The 13,346-nt window shown below is 40.7% G+C and overlaps 1 protein-coding gene across 1 annotated transcript in view; it reads right to left on the reverse strand.

The window, feature by feature from the left end:
• Positions 1 to 906: 906 nt before the first annotated feature.
• The window catches only part of LOC122768820 (contactin-4), a 150,722-nt gene continuing 138,282 nt past the window's right edge, over positions 907 to 13,346 (reverse strand). Inside the window, exons 21-23 of the mRNA XM_044025068.1 lie at positions 9,790 to 9,970; positions 2,941 to 3,053; positions 907 to 1,672 (exon numbers count right to left, since the gene is read on the reverse strand). Coding sequence (XP_043881003.1) covers positions 1,445 to 1,672; positions 2,941 to 3,053; positions 9,790 to 9,970 — 522 coding nt within the window. The 3' untranslated portion in view covers positions 907 to 1,444. The remainder of the gene's footprint in view (positions 1,673 to 2,940; positions 3,054 to 9,789; positions 9,971 to 13,346) is intronic.

Genomic DNA, 13,346 nt, shown 5'->3' on the forward strand with positions numbered 1-13,346 from the left:
TCCCCAGAGGAAGCTTGTGTACCATCGGTGGCACATGTACCACAGTTTGAGAACCATGGCACTAGATAAAAGCAGACATACTGTTCATAAACAATCAAGCGTGAAATCACTTTTATGTTCGGTAGATGTAAAGTGATCCTCTTATGTCACGACCCTGGACCCTCGATTTATTTCTAGTGCAATCTGACTTCAATCATCCAGTTTTGACTCGTCTTATTTTGTAGTTTTTGACTAAAACATTTCCCGTGCGCAGGCAAAAGACAATTACAATTTGGGTATATATCTCACACAAAGCAATGTAGCTGTGATCACAGTCGTGATAGTAGTGGTTGATAATTGTTAGCATGACAAGGAGACTCCTGTGACACCATCCACGTGATTGTAAACTCCCGTTTTGAAGCCTCAAATTGAATGTTTTGGCCAGTGACATGCTGTTTGGACGCCATATTTAGAAATGCACGGTTGCTCCTGACTGAGAGCTTGCCCACTTCCTGTACACCTCCACCTGCATCCAAGCATGCACTGAATGGTACTTGCTGTCATTCACAGCAGTGTCTATTTCCCAATACATGGCATGTTTTACCATGTATTTGACTCTAAATGGGGCCGCATTTCTCGAAATTGACACAACACTGTATGTGTTTGTCCAAACGGACATCTTTTTACAGACAATGGAGACCAATCAATAGACTACAGCTTCTAGGCTCTTACTTGTTTGGCTTTAATCTCCACACCAGGCAGGAATTTATTTCCATATTTTCATATGGTTGCAGATCTCTTACAAACATGGACTCTGTGGGAGACCTTCAATAAAAATGTAGGGATGGCTTGATACCACTTTTTTCATGTCTGATGTCTTTTTTATATATACATTTGACTTGTTTATTTTACTCTTCTCTTCTTTTATCTTAAAATAAGTCCACATGGCTCACTTACATTCTGGTCACATGACGCAGGTCTCACTTTTCATCCTGTGCTTGATGAACCACTCATGTGATATTTAGCGGTTTGGATCGACTCCACTTTCACATTTTGTCTTCTACTTTTTGACCAGTATTGTACCTATCCCTATCCCTGATTGAAAGTAACTCATTTAAATTAGGAATTTGCCAGTTGTAATGAGTATTGGCTGCAGGTTATTAGATAGGAGGAGGTTCTATTAAAGATAAAATAACCTAGAGCTGCTCGTTTGAAACACTGTAAGAAATATATGCAAAATTCTTACTTTTAATCCGCATGAACCGAGCTGTATTTGGACGTTCACAATGCTGCCATTAAGTTTGCAACACCCTGCTAGTTAACAGAGAGAGACGACTGAAACAGATGACTTCTTCTCCTCCCCGCATACATTGCAGTCTTATTAGAATGTATATGTGTGTTATGAAAGCCTTGTTCAAGCCAGAGCAATGGTGATATGGAGAGTAAGAGTCACACTGGGGATTAGTTACACACAGTGCACCCAGTCCCACTGCTCAATTATGCTGCTGAGTGTTGGAAACTTACTGGACATCTTTGGTATGCGGATGGGACCACTGCTGGCACCTTCGCCCCCTTTGGTCAGAGCTTTGATCTCAATGAGGTAGTCGTCCCCAGAAGGGATCTGCAGCTCCACGCTGGTCTTATTGGTTTCCACTACAGTAGTCCTGTCTCGCCAGGTCTGACGATATACAACCTAGAAGCAGAGAGCATGTGAACAAATACTTTCTCAGCGGTAACGGTGTGAATTGAAACTTTTATTTATGACCTCAGACAAATGTATGACTTTATTCAACATATTAAACCAGTGTGTGAAAAATAAATCCAAGTCCCAAAAGAAGGGAAAACACATGCAGCCACATTCCACCTGTACAGTCCCTCTCTGGACACGATAAATAATTGAAAATGCATATTGTGGTGCTGCTTTGGCCTGGAGATTCAGCATGGAGGAACAAAATATGTACAAATCAACCTTCAGAAAAATGTAGTTAGTTAAGAAAACACACAGGGTGTTTCATTAACATTTAGGGGTAGATGTTCTCTAATGACTACCTCATCAACAGCAACAGCAGGCATTTAGATACTGGCCTTCATGTGTGATCGCAGAAGTGATGACATTTTACGAGGTTACTTGAATGCTCCTTGAAGCAGCTCCAGGCTAAGCTCAATACGCTGTGGACCTTGTAAATGTGAAGGCATTTACTAGGTTCACTGAACGCATCTTTTTAGCTGCTCAAACTGGCTCTCGTGCACTGGGATTTGTTGTTTGCTTTTCTCGACTTCTGATAACAAGTCTGTTGTTTAGGCTTGGCCGGAGCACTGACACCTTTTTCCTCCCTCGTAAGAACCCTGGAAGAGTTAGTTTGGAGCAAGAACACACACGGCTGGATCTGAAAGAGTCAATGTGTGGAATAGCCAACTTGAAACTTCCTTCACAGGCCTTCAAAGTACCATGTTGTAGTATTCACGCACACTGTGCTGTATGGCCCGTTTCAAATTAACTGTCTTGTGGAGGAGAAATAATCAATGACTGTCTATCTTTGGCCTGTGTGTAGCAGCAGGGCGGTGTGTGTGTGTGTGTGTGTGTGCATATGAATATTCCTTGGATAATCTTCAGTGACTAAAAAAAATAGCATTTCGTCTTGAAATGCTCATCGCTAGTAAAATGTGCTGCTGGTGGTGCATATTGTACTGCAAATATGCAAAGAGGATCAAATATGAGTCATTGTTGTACTGGTTTCAAGAAGTGAAATCCCCACTCTGGCATGACATCTTTCATTTTATCACCTGGAAGGGATCTTTTAATTTTGAAAGGGCAGACAGGGCCAATCCATAATGTAACACTGGAGTGCTGAGCTCTATCTTTCCACTGCAATAAGAAAGCCATTTATTGAGATGACAGCTGCTGGGCCTCCATTTGTTTCCCCAGTTGTAGAGTTTCTTTTATTACACTGACAAACTCACCTTGTATCCCGTCACCTCCGACTCATTTTCCATCGCCTTGACGTGTTCCCAGTTTAGAAAGATCTTAGAGTTCGTCAGGTTCCATTCAATATTCCCCGGTGGCTGACTCGGAGCTGCGAGACACAAGTCTTGCAAATGAATGCATTAACAATGTCTTGCTCTTTAAACTAACATCGCAGTCAGCCTTGAATTGATCATCTTCCACAGCAGAATGTATTTTACACAATAAACCCTTCAAACTTCAGGGGGGAAGAAGAACTGAAGAAAAAACAGAGGTCAACACAAACCGAAAGCACACTCTCTTTGATTACCCTTTCATTGATGTGTGTGAAAACCCGGCTAATAGGGATGAAATGAAAAGTTCACCCTGAAGCAGCACAAAAGTCTTTACTGCATTCACTCAGCTGCTGAATTCACTCGTTGAGAGCAGCTTTCAGTAGATGTTCCTGCTGCTTTGGTCTTGTTGAGAACTGGAATTAGTGCTTTGTGCCTCCTTTGCCTCCCCCAAAATATGTAAATGTCAGTCATGTCAGCCGAATGGGTAAAAACATGACTATCATTACAGCAACCTTGCCGTTTAACCACAAAAAATGTATTCATCCTTGAATCGAAGTAAACACCTCAGCGTGTTTTTTTTCTCTATGCCTTCCTGCGAAAATGTGTTCAGTGTGAGTGCAACATTATTTTAACCTTAACCACCAGATTCAATTCACTTTAAAGCTGCAGTGCAGTACAATGCATATGTGAATATTCTGCCTCTGTTTGGTCTTTGTGAACATAATTGCTGTAACATTATTTGTATGTTGCAATTGCCGTCTGAGAATTTGCTCTGTCGAGCAATGCTATTGCCGTGTTTCCACCTCGGCTCGCCTTGGCCCTTCACAGTTTGGTTGGTTTTCCATTACAATATAGTACCTCCTCAACGTGGGCGGGGTTATCACAGCGGCTGCATGAAACTGCCGTGACTTTGTTTATCAGTGGCCGGCAGTCTGATGATGTCACGCAAAGTATCGGCTTAGCTCACTTGGGAAAAAAAGGTACCAGGTACTATCGCTCATGGAAAAGCAAAAGAAGCATGCCGTGCCGTGCCGAGTATAGTGGAGTCACGCTAAACACGCCACATCAGACCTGACTGAGGGAGCTTTTATGTGTTTGCAGCAGCAGCACAGGGATGGGCGGGGACAAGGGTCGCAGGAGAATTCACAATTCAAATTGTGTTTTCATTCATCCTCGCACGTATGTCTCACTTTACTAGGACATATTTGCTGTTGCCTGCGTCGGTTTTGTCACTTCCTGTGAGCAGTGAGAGAATGTCACTGGACTACACGAGATCTAAAACACCACTAAACTGAGAGTCGTGTGGAGCTGATTGCCTTATTCAGCATCGCATGAACTCATGAGTTGTCAAATAAACATATTTGGGTAATAATATGATGCAGATATATCCTGCGGTATCTAAAAAATAGCCACATATTAGTTTCATTACTGTCCAAGAAAACGACTAATTTCCAACTTTATTCGATTGAAACCTTCCGTTAGAAACTTGAATTCATCATGTCAGATTGACGTCAGCTCAGGCAGAAGGCAGCAATTCCACTGCAGTTTCTCCAGAAATCACCTTTCCTAGTTTAATATTATATATACACCGTATATATACCTTATTTAATACCTAAATAAAGATTGTTTGTCCAACCCATGTGTCTGTGTGGCTGAGTTTTCAATTTCTCTAGTGTATTTTCCTCGACTGTTGATTTGGGAGATGACATTTAATAAAGTTCATGGATGTGAAGTCATCACAGGACCACCTGTCCTTAGACGAAAAGGGCTAAGTAAAGTAAAAAAAAAAAAAAGTAACACATCGAGTGAGTCAGCCCGGAAGAAAACACCTGCTGGATGTTTGTTTACTGGAAAAAGTTATCCAATTATAGTGAATTTAAGCTGGAATCCTAGTGCAGAGAGGACACAAGAGTGACAAACATGCTTTGGTTGTGAGAAGTCAGAGTTTAGAGTAAAGGACGGAGACATGCATCTCCAAAATAATAAATAAATAAATAAATAAATAAATAAATAAATAAATAAATAAATAAATAAATAAAGATAAGCCTCTGTCTTCTGTCGACATCACAAGGAGTGAGCAGGAGCAGAGAGGGTGGACTGTTGGTAAATTGTCAAAATATAAATAATAAACATTCTCTCTATGTTGATATGCAATCTATTGTTACCTTTTTTTTCCTTTTTTTGATGTTTGATTATCATTTATTTTGGAAATCCCTCTGAGCCAGAGTGATGTCATCTTGTAATTAGTCACAGTAACACATGTTAAAATTTGAATACCGTTCAATAGTTATTCCTGAAGATGGGATACTGTGTATCCGAAACTGGGATGAGCGTATATGGACAGACTCCAGCTTCCTCCCACAGTCCAAACATTTGCAGATTGAGGTTTAAGTAAATTAGAGACTCTAAATCGACTGTAGGTGTGTATGTGAGCGTCGATTTTCACTGCACTATTTATTACCTTTACTTTTTGTTTTACTACCTGTGATGCTGTAAGCTGCAAACTTCCCCGTTATATGACTAATAAACGATTATCTTTTCTTTTCATTTTAGCACATCTACTCTATTTTCCATTCAAAGATCTCCTCCATTTGCTACAGGGCATTAGGCAAGAAACCTAACAATATTTCAGCGTTCACATGGGAACCTGACTGTTGTTTTGTGATAGTTCTGCTTCATTTCATGCACATCTGCAATAAAAACAAGGTTAAAATAGTACTTAACACAAGCATAGAGCAGGAACTGAGAGCAGATTTTCAGAACTGTCCCTAATGAAGAGAAATGTGGTTCAGTTGAGATTCATTTACAGTGTGAAAAACTTGCAGATGCAAACACTGGCAAATAGAAGCAATAGCAGTCGTGCTGAAGGAATGGGAGTGAATATAAGGTGGGAAAACAATTTCTTCAGGGAACAAAAGAGTTGCAATTTACTGACGGGTTACCAAAACGAAATGTAACTGTCAATGGCACTAAAATATTTTACACTCACTGAGGCCAATGTGACGGCAAAACATTTATTTGTATCAGTCAAAGTCAAAAAACACAGTTTAACTCGGGACGATAAGCTGAAAAACGCCACTTTCTTGTTTGGGAATTTTCGTTTTACAATATTTAATTTTAGAAACCAGTGTTAAGAGTTTTGATAACATAAAAAAAAGTTTCAGTCTTTTTGTTACCTAATTACAACACCTAATTTAAGTGGCAATGATATGAGTTTTCAGTGACAGGTGACTTAACTAACTTCTGTCCATTAAGCATATTTAATATTCAGTTTTACTAAAGATAATTGAGCATTTAAAGTTTAATTAAAGGGGGTAAAAATCATATTTTAACATTTTAAAAAATGTAATTCAATAGTTTCTTTCCTTGGTAACCAGTTACTTTTACAATGAAGCAACTCAGTTACTTTTCTGTTGATTCCTGTCAAGTTACGTTTCATCAGAGGAATTGAATTTGACATTAAGAAAAAAATAAAACAATTATATTTCTAACATGAGAAACAAAAAGTTTATTTAAACTGTTTAAGTTCAGAATGCCTTTTTTCAAATGCGCAAATAAAAAAAAAAAAAAAACTCTGCAGCGTTTTAAACATGATTTTCCAGTTTCAAAGCAAGAAAGAGAGTGCTTTTCTACATATAGTAGTCACTTCAAACTAACATATTATACCCTATTTCCCCCATTAAAATAGTTCCCTGGTGTCCTAATGAACATGTCAGTGACATGCTTTGGTCAAAATACTATAAGGATGAAGCATCATAGCAGTTCAATAACCCTGATAAACCCGCCCCTTTCAGAACGCTCGGTTTTCGTGCATGGTCCCTTTATATGCAAATGAGACACAGGCAAACACACACCCACTACTTCCAGGGTGTTTCTTATTTGTCCTCTTTACAGCGCTCACTCGCTCAGCTTCTGTTCCCTCTGCTCCATTCGTCTCCCCCTCCCTCCTCTAGTTCTCTGACAATATCAGCATGGCAGCGTGCGCAGAAAACAGCGAGAGGCCGTCACAGGAAGAGACGTCCTACATAAGGATCGAGCCAAACAGTGCCGAACTGTAAATCAGTTAAAAACACTTGGGGACAGCACTGCTGATCGCACATTAGCTTCACATTAGCCTCCTCTGAGGCTGGAAGTTTGTGTAAAACACTGTGCTCCACTGTGCAGCCACCAACAGCACACTTGTCCCTCCGCGTTGACATAATACCGCTCTTCCTCCCTTGCCTGCACTCTCGCAGGGACAAGGCGGAGCTGAGGTGGAGCTCTCGAAGTAAACTGGTGGGGCGGTAACATTCGCGGTGAAATGCTGCCGTCATAAGCGCAGGGAATTCAACAACGCGTGTTTTATTGCCTATACTTACACTAAGGGGGACCACGAAAACATTACTGTATTCCTTTTCAACACTTTGGCGAATGGTAGGCCCTCCAGAGTCCCAAATATAAGTATTGAAATGGTTAAAAAGTTGATTTTGCATAATATGTCCCCTTTAAAGCAAACCAAGATTATAAATCAAGTATTCAAGTTGGAAATCACTTCAAGTGAAATCACAGGAAAAATAAGATTTATTTCACCGCCGTAGATGGAAAAAATTGTACCAAACTTTGGTCAGAAATAGTCCGAAAGAAAGTGTTAGTCACTCGAATGACAGTATGGAGGTTCTGCCCGTGTTCTGTGACAGCCATTAAAATGTCAGCTTAAGTTAATTACTTGCACTTGACAAGAATTAGTATGACAGGTGGGTTAGTGTGTAGCAGCTGAAGGCAGTTCACATGCTTCTCGTCGTGTTACTTGGCACCGAAAAGTATCTGAATTATTAATGGAGACCTAAGTGTCACACTGTCCTCTCTTTGGCCAGCATGAACGCAGTCACCAGTAGCTTTCAACACGTGGCGTGTGAGTTTTGTATTAAAAATAAGAATATGAATATGCCCTGTAGGAAAGACTCTTGAAGCTAGAGTCTGTCTGTTTTTGAAACACACACACACAATCGTAAGAATTTAGCAAGTAAGTCGCAGAAAAAAGGCAGCCTAAAAAAAAAACATTGATGGCAACAAAGAAATAAATCTTGGTTTCTTGTTTGTTTGCTTTTTGTGCTTTTATTATGCTCTGTAACATTTTGAATATTTTATGTTTTTATACTACTTTTTTGATTTATTTTTATTGGCGGCATTCTGTACAGCACTTTGGTCATTCTTGGTTGCTTTTAAATGTGCTCTGTAAATGAATTTGAGCTGAGTCAAATAGGTGCGATGGATACAAATTCAGCAAATAACGGATGACATTTGAAAACCACATGACTGCAACATCACTCAAACATAAGCCCCCTTTCCACTAGTTTGGCACACCTCACCTTGCCTCGACGCTGTATGGTACGTTTTGCATTTCCATTAGCGATAGCACCTGGTACTTAGTACCTGCTCTGGCGAGGTTCCAAGCGAGTTGAGCTGATACTATGCTTGATGTTGTCAGACTGCCGACCACTGATTGGTCAGAGTGCCATCATTGGAAGAGGCATGAGCAAGATGTCCAATACAAGAATCAAGCCGAGCAATGCCGATCAGTTAACGATCCTAAAAACGTGGGATAATCATCAATTACCAAGGAAATGTCTAAAATCTCATCATTTAACAGAGGAGTCGGGCGACCCTGCCGCTGTATTTCAGTTCAGTGCCTTTAAGTCTTTAATCTTTAAGCTGATTGTAATTCAGTTACACTGAAAACAACTGCTTTACAAGTCACAAGTCTGCGTAGGTCGTGTGTAAAACAAAGTCACGGCGGTTTCATGCAGCCGTGCAGTGATGACTGAGAGGACGACAGAAAGCGTGAGAAAGAGAGGTTAAACACTCATGAGAGCAACAGAAAGAATATGTTTTGGTCCAACAGTTGAAAATCGAAATGGAGACGTGATTTCCAATCGCACTGCATGACAAAATATGACAGTGTCCGTGACATATAAAGATTTCACAGGTGCGCTACAAGAAAGAACGGAGTGACACTTATTTTCTGTCTGTAAGTCAGACAGAGCTTTGATGACAGCGCCGACTGTAAGGTTAAAAAACCTGAGGCCTGCTATTAAACGCTTTCCAATGGCAACGCACAACATAAAAGCCGTTTATGTTCATCATCGGCATGTCCCACTTTAGTTTACAGATATTTTGTGATATTTGGGACACCTGGTGACTGTCATCGGATGAATAATGGGTTAAACACTGCCAAGCCAAAAAGGTCACACACCTGAATATTTTGCCTGTCTTTAGCTTGATGACACACATTCAACCATTGGCATTATATACATTTAAAGCTCATGCAATGTCTTCTCCTGCAATGTAGTTAAGGTCTGAACTTGTGGTGGCCAATCCATATGTGAAAATGATGAGTCATGCTTCCTGAAGCATTCTTTCACAAGTTGAGCCCAATTAAAAAATCTTGAGATATGCCCAAAACTCTGTTGGACCCAGACCTGACCAACTGAAGCGATGTCAAATCATAACACTGCCCGAGAGGCTTGAATGGTAGGTAATAATCCAAATATGTAAGTGTGTGCCTTTTTCTTTTTGGCTGTGAATGTGATGGGACAGGGAGTCACGCACACAGTTCTCACCAGACCTGGAACAAAGGAACACACTGCTATGACGGGACAAGACCAAAACAGCAAAGAATCTATATTAACAAAATGACATCTTTCGGGTCTGCCGGAAGATCACTACTCCTTCCTGTATGTTAAAGGGGAATACATGACACACACAATATGAATCATACTCTATGTTTGTGTTGTGTTGTGGGTGTAGACTTACGTGGTTTCTTGGTGGTGATGTTTATTGCAGGGCTGCAGGGTCCATGTCCAGCACTGTTCTGGGCTCTGACTGAGATCAGATAGACTGTACTGCCCTTTAAGCCAGACAGCAGAGCTGAGGTGTTGATAACCTTCACTCTTTCTGCCTCACTCTGCTGAGATCCTTCCTCCCAAAACAGAACCTAGCCCAAAGAAACACATTTAAGAGAGAGTTCCAACACTATTGCCTGCCTTTGTACATTTTCACTATTAAAACTGCTTTTTGTGGCAGCTGAGTCGAGTCAAAATATTTATTTTGGCAAATTTCCGACATGAGAACATCACAATGTGCTTTAAGGAATGAGCCTCCTTCTGTCTGCACAGCTGAGCCAGCGTATGCACAGAATATGGCAGGAAAGACACACATTTATGCTCATTTCAGGGCTTTAATATAGTAAACCACAATTCTACAGGACCTAAATGTGAAGAGCACATTAGTTCAGATACTGTAGGTCCTGAAGCTGTTTTTACACTACGCAGTGACACGGTATCTGACAATCAGCAGGAACATAAGCAGCACTGGGAATGAGGAGTTCTAGGATAAGGGGCTTGTTCATGATCTGTATTCACAGTGAGATCATTCATGACCTGAGAACACGAGACAGAAAAAGCAGACAGGAAAATGTCAAACAGATGGTTTGAGAGTAGCCTGGGTACTGATTCAATTGGCAGCATGCAGGTTTGTAGGGACCTTGCTTGAGAGTCGCAACAAGGCCTGGAGTTGCTGATAACAGATGCATCTGTGTGTGTGTTTTTTTCCCCCACTAGCAGTTTAATTTTTGCACTTGGGAAAATATCTCCAATGCTTCAGCAGAAGTTATGGTTTTCTTTTTTTTCCCCCCACCACCTCTGATAATCTAAGCACATACTCAAAGATGGATGAAAAAGTGGGATCAAGGTGCTTTAGCTGTCAAACCGCACCATAATGTCTGAGAGGGACAGAGGCATTAAAGTGCATCCAATCACCAGTACTGTGTTTTAGCAACACTGCTACTTGAGTGTGCAGTTTTACATGCTACATACATGTTATGTAATATTATGTGTGTTCTGTTAATGTCTGGAGTGGTGAAAGGTTCGGGGGAGAATGGCGGTGCATGACTATGACTATTGCAGCAATCAAAGTCTAAACATCAGACATCCTGTGGTCTTTGATTTGATTTCAGTTAATGGCCCCATTTTTTGATTATTAAATTGAACACCAAATAATTGCGATAGTAAGCTTAGATTGGCACAGCACCCCCCGTGAGGATAAAGCGGCAGAAGATGGACAGATGGATGGATAATTGGAATAATTGCAAATGTATTAGGTATGCCTAGTTAAAATTACTTTAACCTGCAGTTAAGGTACTAACATATTCAGTTCTGACTGAAACCATGGCTTCTAACTTGGATACAAGAAAGAAAAAAAAAAAAGATTTAGCAACTTACCAAAAATCTCACCAGATAAAACCCTTGCCTGCTTTTGTTTACAACATCTTAATAATGTATTTGCTGCTTTATCTCACTATTAGATAGAGTTTTCTGACTGGAAATTTGAGAACTGCTGACTCTATCGCACCAAAGTCCATAAAGTTCTCTTAACTCACTCGGACCAGGCAACTGCTGGTCTATTGCTGCCTCATTTGGTCCGAATGTGTCAATTAAGTAAATTGAAACGGAAGATTTCAAACTCCAAAATCACAAAATACCACATTTGGACTTCGTGATAGAGGCAACAGTGAATCAACAACTCCTGTTTGTTGTGGTATCCTGGGTGAACCCAGCCGAGTCAGCCAGTGATTTGATTTTGCTCTGCGGACACGTCTGGCAATGATACTGTTTTGGCCACCTTCAGAATCCCCCCCTTAAAAAAGGGGAGCGGAGCTTTAGTGAATCAAAGCTCTACACACGCTGCTGTAACATGACTTGGGTTTTCAGCACGAGAAAAAAATAAATCATATCGTCATCAATGTTAACATCGTGTTGGCGGCTTGCTGATGAGTGGAAAAAAACCAAAAAACTGGAACTGTTGTGGATCAACTGAGGAGGTAATCTCTAATCCATACCAAGGATACAGACCTGAGGATGCATACATTACGGACTGGGACCGTTCAGACCTGAACTTACTGATAAGATCACTCGCTACGAATGTGAGCACCAGGTTTGATCTAGATCATAGGGAACTGTGGAGCTCGAATAACATTTCTGCACCTGGTCTGGGCACTGTTTATAGCTTTTGCAAATTCTGTCCAATCACGGTAGACAATGACACGCCCACAGAGGGGGCGAGAGAGAGAGAGAGAAAGACAACAATCTCTTCTTTTTCAAGCCATTCTGCCTATTGCAGCTTTAAAGTCTGCATGAGTAACCGTCACAGGTAGAGCTCCTCACCAGGCTTTTCAGTATTGCCAGTCAGTCAGTCTATTTCAGTTTATAGAGTTCTTCAGGTGTGTTTAATGAAATTACGGCGCTCGAGTGTGGCACAGAAACCTGTTGAATATAGTGATTAAGGCCTTTTCTCACTACAATCATTTGCCATTTGGCAAAGACTGAATCCACTAAATGGAATTTAGCCATGCAACAGCAAAGCAGGTATTTCTTCTCACCTCCACTATGTGTGTGTGTGTACATGTTGTACGTGTTTGTGTTAGCTATTTGTGATATGAACATGTATGGACCAGTATTCCTCAGTGATAGTTCAACTGTTTTGGTGTCTAATGGTGAGAGGAAAAGGGAAGGGAAGAGGAATAAAATAATGCGCCATTACATTACATCCTTAGAAAATTGAAGAAGACAAACATTACCGAGGAGGAGTTTTACAGCATTACAGATGCCAACTGCTGCCAACTGCCACCACTAACAACCAAATAAGACACCACACACTTAAGCTGGCACACGTTTCATTATGTCAGTAATTTTATGTTAAGTGGCTAAAATATCTTCCAGTTGTCACTGGCAGCCATATTTCATGCAGGTTCTCGTCACGAGGGCATGCAGTGCCATGCTCGTCGAGGTCAGTGTTCATATAAACACCTCATACAACTATCCATCTAGCCAATCTCGGCTGATATAGGGCAATAGACAGGGTTCACACTGGACAGATCGCCAGTCCATCACAGGGCCACATAGAGACAAACAACCATTCACTCTCACTTTAGAGTGTCCAATTTGCCACATCCCCGAACCTGCTTTTTTTTTGACTGTGGGAGGAAACTGGAGGAAACCCACTCACTTGTTCAGACCGGGTCACAAACCCAGGTCTCCTTGCTGCAAAAGTGCTAACCACTACACCAACCGTGTGGCCCCCCTCATACAACCAATCCAATTTATTAAAAAGCATGTTTAAAACACAGTTGACCAAAAAGCTCTATAGCAATAAAGCTAATTATTTAAAAAAAAAAACATACATACAGAGCATGTCTCACATTCAAAGTGTAAAACAAAACAAAACTCACACAATGTCTAAAGTTAAGGAGGACAGATGTGGACCACACTTCAAAAAACAAACAAACAACACAACTAACTAAGAGACACTTGTCT

The sequence above is a fragment of the Solea senegalensis genome, linkage group LG4, assembly GCF_019176455.1.
Source record: "Solea senegalensis isolate Sse05_10M linkage group LG4, IFAPA_SoseM_1, whole genome shotgun sequence".
NCBI lineage: Eukaryota > Metazoa > Chordata > Actinopteri > Pleuronectiformes > Soleidae > Solea > Solea senegalensis.